We start from the raw sequence: 18,520 nt of genomic DNA on the forward strand, positions 1-18,520 counted from the left end.
GCGCAGAAATCGAATATAAAAGAATTCTTGGTTACAGCAAAACACGATGGCTAGCTCTTTTACCAGCTGTAGAAAATATTTTAAAAATATACGAACCATTAAAATCATACTTTTTATCACAAGATAAATGTCCAAGAATATTGCAGCTCTTTTTTGAAAATGACACATCACAAATTTGGCTTCAGTTCATCCACAACCAAGCTACATTATTTCACAATGCTGTGAAAATTATTGAAGGGGACAAAATTTCAATTACGGAAGTGTCAAATGAAATCAATAATTTAAAAACAAAATTACGAGAAAGAATTGATAACGATTACATTCCTTTAATTATTCGAAAAGACATCACTAGGTTGGAAGAACAAGGTGCCATTAAACGACCTGATTTTCGGAAACATGTCAAAAATTTTTATAATAACTGCTTGGAATATCTTGAAGAATGGACAGTTCAATTCGAAGATATTAAAAATTTTCATTGGGTGACATTAAAAAAGGAGATTTTATGGGAATATGTGGAAAAATCTTTTGAATATATTAGTAACCATTTTCCGAAAAATAATATTTGCGAAAATGATCTTTTTTGATGAGGTGTCATTGGTAAAAAGATATGTTACAGATGAAAAAATAAAATGTTGGTTGTCTGCAAATGTGGAAACAGACAAAAAATGGACGAAGTTATTCCTTCATTTTAAACAGAATAATATTCCTTATCAAAATATTTTGAAAATTGTAGAATTTCCGCTCTCCCTATTCCAGGAACAAAAGCAGCAACACAACGTGTTTTTTCTAGTATCAATAAAATATGGACAACTGAAAAAACGCAATTGAACATTAAAACTTTAAAATCTATACTAAGTGTAAAATATAATTTGACCAATTCATGTGAAATTATTCATGTGAATCTATTGCAAAGTATTCACTTGGATCAAAAATATGACCATGAAAGAAAATCATNATTTGGTCTATGTAATACAAAGTTCCATTGCCATTTACTGAAATTCTGGACAGAAATTGAACTGCCCTTTGCATTTATTTATTTTTTCGGTATGTTTATGACAATTTGAAATTTTATCAAGCACCCATTTTCACAAATAATTAGAGCATAATTTTTTCAAATTTATTAAAATTTGGTTAGTGCTTTCATGGAATTTTATTTATGAAAGGATTTAAAGTGTGATGAAATAATTTATTTTAGCTGCCAAAATTTTGTACTAGTGTGAATGGTTAACATAATCAATCTTATGATAGATATATGAATGGTAACTATCAACATCAATTTGTAGTTAAGTGTAGCTTAAAATATGAATATTAAAATTGTATATAGAACAAAAATGCATTTGTGATATTTAGATAAATTAATATTTTTAAACATCATCATGGTCATTGATATTCTTTCCAAGTTTTCAGCAATGTAATAATATAATAAATATGAAAATTTAAAACTCAAATATCATAGTATTGCTCAATTTTTTTTTATGTAAATTAATTTTGCAGTGTATATTATTTGTTTAAATTTGTTTGATAATGTGTGTGGATGACTGAAAAATTTTAATGCTTATCATTTATTATATTCTGGATTAATTAATATACTATTTAATAAATTATTCGGATAATCCACAGCCAAGCAGATGCCTTTTAGTCTTTGGTTTAAGTTCACAAACCCGGGAGCAGGACTTAATACTCGTCTTTTCAAGATACAGTCCTCTGGAAAATGTCCAAGTGATATATGATGTACAGGTAAAAATATTTGAATTTACATAATTTTTAGATTTGATGTTTTTTGTCTGTGTGTACACAGTTTAATATATTAAATTTTAAGTACTCTTTCTTGCAGTGATCAGTTTTTATCAATATAGTAAACACAAATTATTTATATGTTGTTTATGTAATCATAATATTCATGTTAGTTTTAAAACTGTATTGTACGAAATTTTAAAACAAATCCTACTAGTTAGCATGATGTCTTAAAATTTTGCCCATAATTATTATCTAATTTCAACACATTAGTTAAGAGAGAAAATATGGCACTGCAAATTTAATTTATACTCTGACACCAATCAAAAAACTGCAGGCAAAAGATTGTTGCCAAGACAGTGGGAAAAATATTAGCTTGTGGAGGGGAATAAGAAACATAAATTTGGTCTATGTCGGGGGTCTTCAACCTTTTACACTTTCGGGAACCCTTCGAGCTCATGGTTTTCTTGAAGGAACCTCGTGTTTAAGTAGCAGATAAAATAGTTTATCAAAGCTTTTTTCTACTCAAATTTGCAAAATTATTCTTGTATCTTTATTTAATCTTAATACAAACATCTTAATAAAACAATGAATAGTGAGGTAGCGAATCAGGTTTTATTTTATTTATTTTCTAGAATACATTTTATGAATAATTAACAAAAGGAACAATATTTCATATTATAACAAATTAATAAAAGGAAAATTCTTTTAATGACTTGACTGTGCTTGTTTTTTATCGCAAAGCATTTTTACATTGGGAATAATTGTTGAAATCTGCAACCTAATATCATCTTCAGCATCCAATCGGTTTCTGTATTTTGTTTTTGTGGCAGCATACAAAGAGAAAGATACTTTGCATATATGGGTTGATACAAATGATATTAAATGTTTCACAGCTCTTTTGGCAATTTCAGGATATTCATTCCTAATATCAATCCAAAAATGCATAATATGCTTTTTGATACTAAATTAACTTCAGAGTATAATTTTTTATTGTTTTTATATTTTTCAATATATTTATTTTGTTTGTACAAAATAAAGAAATAATTTTTAACGATACAATAGCCACGATTATTATTTTAAAAACTTTATATTAGGCTTAACATCTATGAAAATTCAACGCGAAGCGACACGCAACGGAGAAAAATTTCATTACGGGATAGGTTAATATGTTTTTTCGTAGATAGTCGGTTATCCGAACAACCCCTGTCCCCAATTGATTCGGATAAACGATGCTCTACTGTATTATTTCATAACCTAGATAACATAATGTTTTGGATAGATGAAAATCTTGAATTAGACATACTGAAATTTAAGATTAAAGTTGAAAAATTTGTGATTAAAGCATTTTGACAAATATTTTAAACTAAAATATAATTAACAGTTGTTATATTTCATATTTTAAATTTGAGTTTGACTCTAAATAAAATTTTTTATTTTTAGACTGGAAGATCACATGGATTTGCATTTGTTTATTTTAAAAATTTAGAGGATTCACAAATGGTAATTTTTGTTCTCTGAATTTCATTGTTGAATAATTTTTATTTAATGCTTGCTTTTACTTTTTAAATATTTAAAAAGTAAAATTTATTGGTTGTATTTCTGTGTGTAATGATTTAACATTAAAGTTGAATTACATTTAATTATCATAACATGATTTCTGTTTGTCTGCAGATGTTATATGATTTGGAATTTCTATACAAATTTTTCAAGAAATATTTCCTTATATTCATTATTTCTAATCAGTTTTATCTTTCACTTTATCGTATCTATATGTAGAATTTGTTTCATTACCCTTCTTACTTGCAGTATTAAATAATAAATGATACCTGATATGAAAGGGGAATGTAAAAGCTTTTATATCACACATTACAAGTGCTCAATGTCTGAACCTTTTATTACATGGCACACATCCAATCAGTAGTCCAGTTCTTCTCATACTCTGTTCAACATGCCCAGTATGGTGGGTGCAACAGTCTCAACGATCCTGTGTCTTAAGTCTAGTATGTTCAAAAGTAATGGTGGCACACAAACTCAATCTTGTACATACCCCACAAAAATAAATTCAATAGGGGGGTCTTTGGAGGAATTGGGGAAGAACTGGACTACCAGTTGGATGTGTGCTATGTAACAAAAGGTTCCTATGTTGAGCACTGTGACGTGTGTTATGAAAGGAAAATGTACAAAGTATTTATTTCTGATATGATTTATTATTTTATACTGCAAGTTAAGACAAATACAAATTTAAAACTGTGATATTCTTTTTGATATACTGTTTGAAGTTGTATTACAGGTGGTAATAAATTTATCTTTTCAGGCAAGAGAGAGATGCAATGGGCTGGAAATCGACGGTTTTAAAGTAACAGTAGAATATTCTATTACTCAAGCCCACATGAGAGGACCAACTTTGTAAGCAAAAAATCTTGAATTTACCTTTTGTATATAAGTTATAATTAGACTTTTCTCAAATTTTTATTTATAAAGGTATACACTAGAATACATGGTTCTGCATTCTGTATATAAAATTTAATTTACATTTTATCATTTTTATTGAAACTTATTATTATTATTATTATTCATTTTCATCGGGAAAACATTTCAAAGTGTTGTTTCAATTCTATTTATTTATTGGAGTGCTTGTGGATACATGATATTTTTTGTTTTTATGTCTGGTGCGTACTCGAATAAATCAGAAGGTTTTTTTGACGCGTGAGCTGGCCACATACAGTTGTCCATGCGAGAAGCACGGATTCTCCAAATTTAGCCCATACACTCACAACGATTGTCAGAAGTGCGATATTCCCCATTTATATATATATATTTTTAATCCTTTATAATTTTAATTATTTAATTGCTCCTTCCTCTCTTCCTTGGCATGTCGTGAAATTTCTGATAGTTGGATAATAAACCATTTTATTGTAATTTGTCTTTTTAAATTATTTTGAGTCGATATTAAAATTTGGAAAAGGGGGGATTCCTAGATTGGTAAAATACACAAATTTCTTCCTACAACTTCGGTTGTTGTTCGGGGTACAGTTAAGGTTTTAACGAAGTTCGAGCGAATACATAATTAGCAAAAAAAAGTGGAAATAAAGTGATTAAACAAAAATTATTACAAATATCGTAAATAACAGTTCACAAATGCATATATAGAGATATTTTTTGAAGGGGGGACATGGTCTTCACAATTTGAAATCGATCGAACACACAGTGCTTGAATGCTCGTGTAAACGCGTGCCATCTATTGTAGGATAAATGCCAGAAACCTTTGCGGGAGTGTATTAAAAAACTTCCCAAAGCTTTATGGCAATCGAACTACGCCAGTAACCTTTACGGGAGTATATTAAACCAGAGGTCGCCAAAGTACTGGTTTGCGGACCACTAGTGGTTTGCGAGAAAATTTTACAGGTTCCGAGAAAAATGTGGAATATACTTACTTAAGTTATGTTTTAAGATACATTGAAACATAATTTAATTCATAACAATACGTGAAAAGTTATAAAAACTCGTAGAATATAATCATTGTCTTTATATCGATATATCACGTATACAACAGTGTTTCGTTTCCATCAATTCACGCGCAAAAAAGTATTTACTTTCGACACTTGGGGCATCACCATCGCCGTAAAAGCTTCTCTAGTCGGACCTCCACCACAATCCAGACACAAACACAAATCGGTCAAGTGATTAAAAGCTTTTACGGTGAGGGGTTTTATGCCCGTTTTCACGGTTGCCAAAAGTTTGATATACTTAAACCATTTTTTAATTGTTTTGTTTTTATAGTTTTTGTTTATTTTATTATGGTTTATTAATAAAGCTTTCATAATTTGGTTACAATTAATAGTTTCATTTTATTAACTAGGTACATTTTATGTGTTCTCAGATCACAATTTTTTATAAATACATTTATCGCTTAAAAATCCTATTAGTGGTCCGTGGGATGAATTTACTGGTCCGGATCCTGGAGTTACTCATTGTTTGCTCACTTTTCAGTCGTTTTGCTACATCACAGTTTGAGCAATTCTGAAATATTTCATAACATTTTCTTTGATAAACCAACTTTTGGGACACTTTTTGTTTTTGTTTGTGTGATTAGATATAATTATTTATTTGAAGAGAAATGGCATATAGAATAATTTCTAATTATAAATTATTATTATTTCTTTTCTAGTCGTGGATACGGTGGCAGTGATGATGATGCAGGAGGAAGTAGAGGTGGAGGTTACAGAGGAAGGTCTCCTTCCCACTATCAATTTTAGTCAAAGATATTCCCGCTCCTATTCACCCCATAAGTACGGCTACTACTGAGGGCAAAAGGAGTAATTGATGTTTTACAGTTTTTCATTTTTTGTTCAATGTTATCACTTAAAGACAAAATTTTATTGTAATCATCACTTGATGTTATTAAACAAAAAAAGTAGCAAAATTCATTCACTTTGTAATTTACAAGGTCTGTTCAAAAAGTATCGGACTTTATTTTTTTCCGCGTAAACCAATGATGCGAGAGAGGCCTCCTTCGGTGGAGTTGTGGAGGGGAGACCTTATTTTTTTCCGCGTAAACCAATGATGCGAGAGAGGCCTCCTTCGGTGGAGTTGTGGAGGGGACAGTCATGCACAGCCCTGAATTTTTTCCCGCCAGCAGAAAGCGTCAGTCGTTGGCAATCGGCGTATGAGTGAGGTCATGTAGTGCGCTCTCGTCGGATTTCACTAAGCTGGAAAATGACTGAACAACNTCTTCCCGCGAATCGTATGTGAACTCTCTCTCTCTCCGCGACAATCCTTTTTTCCAATAGATTTTTAAATAAACCCTTGTTAATTGTTAAGTGTATCTGCGTCACTTCCAATGGTGTCTCTCGAATCGACATTACGAATCCGTCTGACCACGTACGGGACCGCTCGCTCGATGGCGTGACGTAATCGCCGTCTCGGTTTCTGTGTTTCAAGAAACACAGTGGTGTCAATCCTGACAGGGTACCAAAGAGGTGCCGACCCGAAAGGTCACACAAAGTAAGGTTCTGGCTGACTTTTTTGCAGATTGTTCTGCAGACAGTCATTTTAAAAACTTTTTTCTGCACTTAACATTTTGTTTCACAAGACACATCTTTTATTTCAGGATAGAATCCAGTTTTAGACAAATTTTTAAGTGAAAAATAAGATTTATCATCACAATGTATTGAATTTTCTGCAGCTTTGTGGCCATGATTCTTAATATTTTTGTTTTGCTACAGTTGCTTTATTTGCTGATTTTAGTGTCAAATTGACAATAATATTGCACACTGGATAATAATAATTCATATTGGATGATTTCATCATTTTTTTGCACAAGACACAATTACTTTTTTAAAGTTTTATGCTTGGTTTTGTCAGTATTGGTTGTCTTCAAAGAATGTGTCAGCAATTTTATGCCGGCATCTTTTTGTAATAAATTCTACAGGATCCTGGAGTTACTCATTGTTTGCTCATTTTTCAGTCTTTTTGCTACATCACACAGTTTGAGCAATTCTGAAATATTTCGTAACATTTTCTTTGATAAACCAACTTTTGGGACACTTTTTGTTTGTTTGTGTGATTAGATATAATTATTTATTTGAAAATAAATGGCATATATAATAATTTCTAATTATAAATTATTATTTTTCCTTTTCTAGCCCTAGATATGGTGGCAGTGGTGGTGCTGGAGGAGGAAGTGGAGGTGGAGGTTACAGAGGAAGGTCTCCTTCCCCCTATTACAGTCGTAGTCGAAGATATTCCAGGTCCCGCTCCCGCTCCTATTCACCCCGTAAGTACGGCTACTACTGAGGGCAAAAGGAGTAATTGATGTTCTACAGTGCTTCATTTGTGGTACAATGTGTAACACTTAAAGACAAGATTTTATTTGTAATCATCACTTGATGTCACTAAAGAGAAAAAGTAGCAAAATTCATTCACTTTGTAATTTAATAGGTATACTTTTCACGTCGTCTTCAATATGTGTATTACACTAAAATAGATTTTACTGTATTGTAACAAAATTTATTATTCCTGACACGAATCTGTCATCAGTTCATAATGTACACTATTCATTGCATATAAAATTGAGAGAAACATTTTCATTAAAAATTTAGATAATTATTGGATTGTCGCCATTTTTTTTTGTTTCCTACTACCTTGTACTTTCTCTCTTACCCTTGTATGTTCATCATTTTCAAATAAAGTTGATTCCTACTACCTTGTACTTTCTCTCTTACCCTTGTCTGTTCATCATTTTCAAATAAAGTTGTTGACAATCCATTAACTGTGTTTTTGTTTGGATTTTAAGGGTCACAAGACAGAAAAATAAGAGGATGANCCATTTTTTTTGTTTCCTACTACCTTGTACTTTCTCTCTTACCCTTGTATGTTCATCATTTTCAAATAAAATTGTTGACAATCCATTAACTGTGTTTTTGTTTGGATTTTAAGGGTCACAAGACAGAAAAATAAGAAGATGAAGAGTATTTATCCTCACGTTGGTGAAGATAGAAAATGTAAATTAGAATATAAATGAAACCATGTAAGTAATTGAAGAAACAAGTTAGGCATTTGAAGCATTCAAATACAGAAGCAAATAGAAGAGCACATGGAAAATTTAATAGCTGACAATCAAGACTTAGAGAAAAAAGAAAAGTCAAATTAAGTGAATTGGTGAAGAAAGAAGTATGCAACTAAAGAAGCAGAGGAAACATTTGATGTTTGTTTTTAGGTAAGCAAACATCAGTGTCGGGAAGATTTTTCTTTGCCCGATGTAAATAACTTCTTCCTTAACCGTTGGTCAAAATTTTAAGATTTCCAATGGGAGAACAAAATTTTAGAGGGTTACCAAGTTGAAAATTGAACGTTTTCAGTTTAACTGAAAATGAGGAATTTTCAATTTTATTTAGAATTTTGACTTTTAAATTTCTTTCTCCCAGGAAATTAGTAATTTTTAGTTTAATGTAAATTTATTTAAGGCAATTTAAAATAATGGGGTTAAAATAGCAATAAANCTTTTTTTTTATCATCAGTTTGGTTAATAGTTAGTGTTTAACGCCTACCTCTAATGTCAAATTATTTTATTCCAATCATTTAATTAGCCATGTTATAGCCCGATATTTAGGCGATCGTTTGGTAATTGATTGTATACAGTACTGTAATTTATTTATTTATAGTTTACAACTCAAAGTGAACAACTAAGAAACTCAAAATTATTGAGTAAGTGTTCACTTTAGTAACTGATACTATAAATATTACACAAATATGTGAGATCCGAATAGGCCCCGGGTCTAAATTAATAATTTAAAGGAAATATCAAATTTTTGTCATAAAATATTATTTTGTTTTGGGTGAGAAAAATAACGTTTTAGCGTGGGAAAGATAGATAACAGATGCTACTTCCTTCTAGGGAAGTTAGAACATCTTCTGTTTTTCCCTTATTTGCTAAAAATCTCGCTTCGATGGGAAATGTTTATCCCTCATTTCAGCCCCTTTCCATTTGTCCACGTGGAAAAATCCTAAAACTATGATTGGACGTAAATGGGAAGATATAGAGGAAATTTATCAGAATTCAAGGAGTTGGTCAGAAAATCTCATAGAGGAGAGACACCTTCATATTTTCCCCTAAGACCAACGCCCTTAGTCGTATCACATAGAGAAAATCATAGAGTTAGCACTTAGAAGATATACTTTGATATTGTGCACATTTTGACCTCCCATGGAATGAAGTGTGAGAACTTTATAAATGAAGTGCCTTTGCCTACTGAAGAAGACGACGAAAGACAACTAGAACAGGTTGTATGTTTAATAGCGATTTTGTAAGCTCTCTCTCTCGAACTTGTATCGGTTAAAGGATAAGTTCGTATATCTCTCAACTTGTATATATATATTGTGATTTGAATTAATTGTCTCTCGTTCGTTTGCTTTATAATGGAATTAATCCATTAGTGTATAGTTATAATTATATATATGATTGATTAACCCTTATCGTATCATCCAATGCCGACACTGTCTCGTGTAGCCGTGCTCGAGGAAATTCCAAGGTCATTGGGCTAAATCTACTTATATTACGTAAAAAATTCGTAAAAAATCTAATTTTTGTATTAAAAATATGAAAACAAAGAATTCTAATATTGAAGTATTTGTACTTTTGTTTGGTATATTATTTNTCGTCCCAGACTGCATGCTGCAGCCTACTGCTACACAACATGTACCACTTGATGTCATTTCAGCGCAGATTATAAAATATTACGTTTGCAAGAAGAGTTCGGAGCAGATATTGTTTACTTGTGTATGCAAGGAAACAAAGCGAACCGGAAGTATCAATGGTCCAGGATGTTTTTATGCTGGTGCTGCCATCTGGCGTGATGAATACGGTCAATATAAAGATTATATGTATATTTTTTTATAAATGTTTCAAATTCCTTATTTTTTAACAAACGCCTTGCAAGTTATGATATGTTTGTATTAAATTAAATAAAAAACGTTTTTAATCATATTATCAATGAGGAAGTGGCTCTATAATTATAATAATTACGTGTTGTTATTTTGTTAGAATGGTAGCGAGTTTCTTAAGAAAAATAAATTTTATTTACGATTTTTCGAACTACGTTTAAATATTTAGAAATATTTGCGATGGATGGCAAGACATTATAAATTTTGATAATTAATTTTATAAAATATAAATGACTATTTTAAACGAAAGATCGCACTGTAGAAAACTCAAAATTGCATATTGATAAAGTTACATACTGTAATTATAAATTTTAAATAGATAATTAATTTAAGAAAAGTGTTCATCCTTTTTCATTTTTTTTTACATACTAAAAGAATTATCATAAATTCTAGAAATTAATTTTAAAAATTATTTTCTGTAAATTATATATGTGTTGTATGCAGTGGTGATATTCAGCGGGTTCGCACAGGTTCGGCCGAACCCGTTGTTAACATTTTCAAAGTTTTCCGAACCCGTTGTTAAACACACGTAACATTTCTCAGCGGTTTTGTTTCTTTTAAAAAATATATTAAAATATACGTATTATACTCTGTAACACTACTAAACTAGAGTCTTATACCCCGTTCGCTATGTTCCCCTTGTACGCCGTTCGCATATAACCTCCATCGACCGTTTCAATCTCGACTGAAACGAGATTTAGGCTGCGTACACACTAGGCGTTTTTAAACGCGCGTTTTAAAGAACCAAGAGTTCTACTAAAGCGCCCGAAAAACGCGCGTTTTAAGAAAAATCTATAAACGCGCGTTTAACGCGTGCTTGGCCAAAAGCGCGCGTTTGAGTATGTACGCCTATGTAGAACTCTTGGTTCTTTAAAACGCGCGTACACACTAGGCGTTTAAAAACGCCTAGTGTGTACGCAGCCTTAATCGCGATCGACTCAAGAGAGTTCTTGAAACTAGGTCCAGTCATACGAGGGATCCCACAATCCCACGCGCGCGAGAAAATACAAGATGGCTGCGGAACACGTGTCGGGCTATCGACAGCGAAATAAAAAAGATATTGTATTTCGAGAAACGATGACATCTGTCTATTATTATAATAATACCTAATGATAAAATAAATGATTTAGAAAAGTTTTTTCTTGAGAAAAAGTCATAGGGAAAGCAGTTAACTCCTTGGGACTCTAGCAATTTTTGATATTAATGTAATTAAACATAAAAAATACTTAAAACTGAAAAAACGAAAGAAATGCGTTAATTCTGAAGAAAAAGCTTCAGATTTTATTTTCCTTTGTCTTGTCTTTCTGTGAAATCTGACGCTGATGAGTCATTGTTTAAACAGCTGGATGACCTTGAACACAGCTGGAGTTGGATTTCCCGGGACATTCTCATAGAAGTCTCGGGAGGCGATGGGTTTATAGTAGGGTGAATACTAGCTGGCCGTATATTTTTAAAAAATTAAAATTTTTATTGCGATTTCCGACCCCCCGACTTAATTAAACTTATATATAATAAAATCTATTAATTAAAAAAATTTAAAAACTATCGGAGGTCGTTTTTGACATCAGAAACTAGCTTTAAATAACTTAACCGAAGTAAAATCCGTGCACTACAACTTTAGAACGATGAATGAAATTTGATATCAAACTCCCATTAAAAAACAATTAAAAAGCAATTAAGCGTGAATCGTGCGTCATTAAAGGTAAATTAAAATCGCGATAAAATTTTTTCGCGCGGGAAAAAATTTTTGAAAAAATTTGGAGACTTAAAAAACATTCCAAAAATAAAAAAAAAAAACCAAAACTTTTTAGTGGGTCCAAACGCTCGAGTTTTATGTAACGCTATGTAACTTGCCCGATATATCTCGGGCTTGGAGTTTAAAGTGTTTAAGGAAAAATTTTCTGTTAGCGAACCCTTTGTTAAATATTTCGAATATCACCACTGGTTGTATGCATTGATTGTAATTTAATTCAAACAAACTACTTTGTTTGATATTCCTTTCAAAATAAATTTTTCAAACATATTAACACATAACATAAGTTAAATTAAATTAATTTACTTCTAATTTAATTGTTAATTGTGGCTGTACGCTATGTATTTTATAGTTTTATTTTTACTTCAACGTTCTATCCTTCACTTCCTGTTTCTTTGTTCCATTGTTTTTATTCTGTGGAATATTCCTTTTTGAAATTCTTTCCCTTATTTGGTCATTCAAAATATCCTAGAACAAAGGAAGGGTGTACCACTCGGGATGAATAAGAGAGGAGAGGGCAGATGAGATTCGGACTCGAGGTGAGAGGGTGGTCATACGAGCCTTCTGGTACGTTTTTATTAAATTTTTACTTTTCCGTCCATAAATTACGTAAGGGTGATTTCGGCCATTCTAGACCCCCACCCACCCCTGTGTAAGAAACCGTAATATATTCTTTGATTCCTTCATCCCCTTTTGTATCTTACGTAATATTTTGGCATGAATTTTTAGAAAGATTTTAACCAAAAATAGTTTTGTTATTTAATTAAAGGACAGATTGAGCTTAATCTTCAATTCCAAAATAATGCTCTACGTAATGAAATTGAGCGGTAAGCTTATTCAAAATGAGATCCTACCCTTCTAACATTTCAGGTGTTTCAGTGTTGAATATGAATTGCTCGAATATTGAAAATAATTGCATAGAAATTCATTTGCAAGACTACGAATTGTGGAAAACAATGTTTAGTAAGCACCACTTTTCTCACTTGCTACGATTCTTCCATGGAGAATCATGCGAATATCCTCCCTAAACAAGGAAAGACAAAACAAGCACTGCATTCTGCATGCTAATGCAGAATGCAGTGCTTGTTTTGTCTAGTGCATTCTGCATGCTAATGCAGAATGCACTAGACAAAACAAACATAAATTGAAACATACAAAACAAAACAAACAAAATGAAACATAAATTTCATGTTTAGTGCATTCTGCATGCTAATGCAGAATGCACTAAACATGAAATTTATGTTATTCGTTTAATCAATTGTAATATTTTAATTGTTCTCAACTGTTATAATTTTCAGATGGTACTTAATTCCCTCCATATGTATCAAAGAAGAATTGTCATAGGGGAATGTGGCCCCAAAATCTATAAAAGTGGAAAAAGGTAACTATTAAAGATACATTGGATATGATGTTATAGATTAAGTACTGTGTTCATTAAGTTTTTTACATTCAGTAAGCTTATTCAAAATGAAATCTTATAAATACAGTGTATTGACGAGAAATGAAAATTTATTTAACAAAGACAGTGACTACCAGTACTCTAGTTGATTTGATTCCAGACCATGAAGGAATTCATTGGCCTTTTGATATGGCTTTTGATGGTTTTTCTGCTGGAATAAAAGTCAGAGGGTAAATTCATTGTTTTAAGTTTATTAAGTACTGTATTCATTAAGTTCTTTACATTCATTTATTATGTATATATTGTATACTTGACAGATGTGTTGTAGGATGTCCCTATGAAGGGGCTGTAAGTCTTGGACTTAAATGTCCAAGACCAATTTAATGGACATTTAAATACTTTTACAAGAAGAACACTGTTTTCTTTTTTTAATTCTTCCAATTTCTGTATTACTTCTATAAGCTGTTGTTTTAGCGATTCCGTATGAGTAGAATTATTAATATTGATCAAGACAATCTTGACTAAAGAAAAACAGTAAGTAAAGATCTTTTGAATTTCTCATTGTGGTGTCATCCCAAAGAGACTGAATTGTAGATAGAGATTACAGATACATATTTCACATTAACAAAGTATCCATATGTCAGAAATGTTTTAATATATTTCATGATAAAATAATTTAGCAAAAATATAAAAATATATTAAAATGGTATTTATATTCAATAGCAACCAGAAATTTTCAATTTTATGCTTCGGAAAACTTGCTTATTCGTGTAAATAGCGTCAAATAANGTGGATAATTTAATTAATATACTGTAGTTTTATTTTTACTTCAACCTTCTATCCTTCCCTTCCTGTTTCTTTGTCCTATTGTTTTTCTTGTGTGGAATGTTCCTTTTCGAAAATGTTTTCTTTATTTGGTCATTGAGAGTATCCTAGAACAAAGGAAGGGTGTGCCACGCCTTAGGGGATGATTAAGAGGAGAGAGGGCAGATGGGATTCGGACTCGAGGTGAGAGGCTGGTGATAGGAGCTTTCTGGTGCGTTTTTATTAAGTTTTGGTAAAAGGATAAACTTTTACCAATAATAATTATAAAATTGTATCTGAAGCAATGAAAATAGAATCAGACGTTGATATCAATAAACTTCTTCACATATGTACCCCAAATATTTACCTCTAACCAGTCTGCTAGTGTCCTAGTAATAGTTATGAGTAGTCTTACAAATCTTTTATAAAATTCTTGTACACTTATACATGTTTTTAAATCATATAAAGTGTCTAATAACTGTATTATAACATATAACTGTATAATAAAGTAAATAAATAAATAAACTAAAAAACATTTACTTTTTTATATAATTTATATCAAAAATTTAAGAAAAGTGAATACATTTATCTATTTCTATAACAATTATAACCTGGAAAGTAATTACATAGCTATTTGGTTTCAAAATTTAACTGAATACAATATAACAATTGTTAGTAACAATTTATAACAATTGTTAGTAATAATTATAGATTATAGGTATTTACATTTAAATACCCGTAAATATATGGTAATATAGTAATATACCCGTAATATAGTGTGGCTACACGCCATATTTAAATCGTATATTTTATATATATTTTTTGCTTCACCTCTGTCTGTCCTATTTGTTTATCCTTACTGTAATGTTCTCGTTTTTCCATTGACTTTGGTGTGTGGGTGGACTAACCTGAGAAGCAATGAAAGGAAGGCAGCTCTGAGAGGAGGGGTTGTTTACCCTGACTGGAATGTTCTCGTTTTTCCCTGGGCTTTTGGGGGATGTGAGTGGACTAAATGGAGAAGAGGGGAGGACTGGGAGGAGAAAACCCGAAGGAGAGAGCGAGAGGAAGTCTTCCCAGTAGGTTTAGCATCGTATGGTCGAGACGAGAACTTTGGAAGGGAGAAAGAAAAGGAACTTAATTGAGAGGAACCAGACGGATCGACCCTTTGGACTAATATCTTAAAGAGAAACAAAAAGGGAGCTAATCAGTCTCCAACCCGATGAGGAACCTCATCCACGAGCCCACACAAGCAGCATACATCATCAAGTTTTGGGTACCCTCTTTCCTTATTCCTTACTTTCATTTTCTAAATCTTCGAATAAGCCAGCTCTGTTCAATAGTTTTAAGTAGTAATAGGAACCTAGTATTAAGATAATCTTAAGTAATCGGATAATCGGGTCGGATAAAGGACTACGCGCGTGCAATCTTTGTCGGGAGACCATATTGTGCGGTGCCCGAATAATTAACTGTGTGGATTATTCGGTGGGAGTAGCATTGTTGGTATCCTTAGAAACCTGTATCTTAAAGAGCGAGTAAATACAATAATTGTGTTTCATTTTATCTACTAATATTGTAATATAGTCTACTAATAACACTTGTTAGTTTTTATTGCTTTTTTCAAGGTCAATTGATGACTGTTTAATGATTCAAGCAGCATTCCTAGTCTATGAATTTATCAAACAAAAAGATTGCACTTAAGCTCATAAGTGTTATTTAAAATTTACTTTAAAATTAATCTTTTAAAGTTTTATTCTACATAGCTTAGAAATGTTTGTTTTAAACATGTAAGTAGAGTTCTGCTACTCATTAGCAACCCTCCCCATAAACTCCACATCTGTAATGGTCAAGAATTTGGAGAACTGAGGTGGTCACTAAAAGGGAGATGGGGAGCTAAAAGTTAAATTACTATGTCCCTTGTGTGCCATGCCATGTCTGCTTTTGTTCCAAATAGTTTACCTTATTTGGTAATGTTAAATTGCTAGCCTATAACAAAGAAAGGGTGTGAACCTTTTAGAAATTGAATAGGAGGAAAAGGCAGACAGGATTCAGACCACCAAGTGAAATTGTGGTGATACAAGCATTCTGGTGCGTTTTTAATTAATTTTTAAATTTAATTTAATTAAAAAAGAAGGAATTAATTTGTTATTTAAACTAATTTCAATTGTATTAGATTAACATTATAATTATCATAAGTTATATATTTTATTTTAGTTAAGTAGGAGGGGCATCAAAAATTGTTTCCATTTAAAATGAATTTTAAAAAATTATAAATTTCTAAAAATATTTTTGATTTAATTTCTGATTAAGATCTAATACTGTACTGATTGAAGTTTCATACATTTACTTTCAATTCAGACTATGATAAGATGCTATAATAGTACAGCCAGGGCCAGATTTAGGGATGTAAACAGGATACAGGGCACAGGTACATTGCATTTCCCTTCTGAAGTTTTTTATAAATATAAAGTTAAAAATTAAAGTTCTTTTTTATAAATAAAATATAAAGAAAGGTAATCTTTGTTTATTAGGAATGTATAGAAACAAAAATAGTCTACTACTGAAATAGTGTACTTACTACATAGAATTCTATGTATTTTTAGGCATTTGGGCCATTCATCATCCTGCCAGTGGTTATATTCAAGGAATGAATGATCTTGTAACGCCATTTATTGTTGTCTTTTTACACGAAGTTGTTTCTGCAGGTAATAAATAAATATTATCTAATATATTAAGAACTAATTCAGGAGCATAGTTAAGTGAAATTGGATCAGTCTCTCTGATCTTATCTCTGATTCTGTTTAAATGGTCCACAGATTGATGACTTTGAGCATCACTGGTCTAGATCACTGGTAGATATCTGCATCAAAACTTCTTATTTATGTAAAGAAAAATATAACATTTTGCTAGAAGAAACTGTAAATTCTGTAGATTTAAAGTATCNTCTTATCTCTGATTCTGTTTAAATGGTCCACAGATTGATGACTTTGAGCATCACTGGTCTAGATCACTGGTAGATATCTGCATCAAAACTTCTTATTTATGTAAAGAAAAATATAACATTTTGCTAGAAGAAACTGTAAATTCTGTAGATTTAAAGTATCAACATTTTCACTTTTCCTGCTAGGACTTTTTTAGTGTTTAAATCTATAATTAGTTTTTTGTTAATGTTTATCCTCTAGCAAAGCTAACAGTTACAAAACAGAATATTGTATATTCCTATAATGTATAAGCTCTATTACATTTGTGACATATAAAACAACTGCTTTGAAATTGTCAGACAATAAAATTTAATCAGTTTTGTAAAGAAATTCATAAACAAGTAAATGTATCAATGATAAATATTATGATGAAACAATCATCCATCATTTATCAATTCGATATACTATACTATGTAACATAAAAATGTTACTCATGAAAAATGCAAACCTAAACTGCCAGATTGCCTTCAGGCTACATTGAGACAATTTAACTAATTAATTATCCAAATTTGTTCTAAAAGTATAGGTAGGCTGTTATACAATCATCTTGTATGATGATTAATGATTAAATTATATATTAATTTAATAAGTTACAAAATTCTGATCTTAATGATTGATTTTAATGTATCGACTAAGCAAATCAATGTGAATCATACTGAATACTGAAAGAGTATAGAGTAATGTAGCCCTGTGCCAATAGTTATTCTGCCAGGTTACATTTGCATCTACCATGCATTTTACAAAATGGTATCACCCATATCAAACTACACCAGAATTGAAAAGTGAGCTATTATTTGATTTTTGACAACCAAAGGCATTAGATTCAGTTAGATCCATCACATGTTATATGCACAGTATGGAGAGTCATGCTTGTCACTACTAAAAGCTTGGATTCAAAAGTTTATGTTGCTCATTGTCTATGTTTATTTGGCTTTTTGAACTTTTGAATCTATTTAACCTTTATGTTAAATTATTTTTCTTTGGCAGTACTACAAACCTTGTTTATTGAATCTGCTTTGTATACAGTAGAGCCTCGAAAACTCGGCACTCGATAACCTGGCACTCCGGATAACTCGGCCACACATTGGCAGGGCAAAAAAATCCTTACTTAATTAATTTTCATTATAGACAGCTTTATAAAAGTATAAAAGCTCTCGTAAAGTATTTTTCTGAGGTCTGTCTTATCAGGTAAATTACTGTACACACTGTATTCATTAATTTTCATTTTCATGTAGTAAAGGCTCTATGCCTTCATAAAGGATGTACTTTTCCTTTGTTTAAGGGTATTTGGGCAGTTTATTCTCTGTTGTATTCTCAAGCAAACAATACATACAAGTACAGTACAATATTTTCTGAGGAAACACGCATACTTATCCTTTTTTAACCCCATTCCCGATAACCCGGCAT

At 31.3% G+C, this 18,520-nt stretch overlaps 1 protein-coding gene, 2 long non-coding RNA genes and 1 pseudogene across 4 annotated transcripts in view; all 4 read left to right on the plus strand.

The window, feature by feature from the left end:
• Window positions 1–1,064, plus strand: part of LOC111636328 — a 2,308-nt pseudogene extending 1,244 nt beyond the window's left edge.
• A 529-nt stretch (window positions 1,065–1,593) lies between these two features.
• LOC111636330 (transformer-2 protein homolog alpha-like) lies at window positions 1,594–8,379 on the plus strand (the record flags this gene model as incomplete). Its single annotated transcript, XM_023381550.1, has 5 exons — window positions 1,594–1,737; window positions 3,178–3,237; window positions 4,052–4,143; window positions 5,906–6,053; window positions 8,176–8,379. Coding segments are annotated over 4 exons (384 nt in total), but the record flags the coding sequence as incomplete, so codon positions are not given.
• A 3,881-nt stretch (window positions 8,380–12,260) lies between these two features.
• LOC111636343 lies at window positions 12,261–14,048 on the plus strand. The gene is made up of 4 exons (XR_002758521.1): window positions 12,261–12,499; window positions 13,231–13,313; window positions 13,420–13,561; window positions 13,649–14,048. It is a non-coding gene; the product is annotated as an uncharacterized LOC111636343 (long non-coding RNA).
• Window positions 14,049–15,787: 1,739 nt separating this feature from the next.
• Window positions 15,788–18,520, plus strand: part of LOC111636339 — a 5,570-nt gene continuing 2,837 nt past the window's right edge. The window contains exons 1-3 of one of the 2 annotated variants that reach the window (XR_002758519.1): window positions 15,788–16,220; window positions 16,491–16,560; window positions 16,736–16,837. This is a non-coding gene — a long non-coding RNA (uncharacterized LOC111636339). Of the gene's footprint in view, window positions 16,221–16,405; window positions 16,561–16,735; window positions 16,838–18,520 lie in introns of those variants that run through there. The other variant, XR_002758518.1, reaches the window with a different exon arrangement.

The sequence above is a fragment of the Centruroides sculpturatus genome, unplaced genomic scaffold, assembly GCF_000671375.1.
Source record: "Centruroides sculpturatus isolate CEXI.00-Female unplaced genomic scaffold, Cexi_2.0 scaffold841, whole genome shotgun sequence".
Lineage (NCBI taxonomy): Eukaryota > Metazoa > Arthropoda > Arachnida > Scorpiones > Buthidae > Centruroides > Centruroides sculpturatus.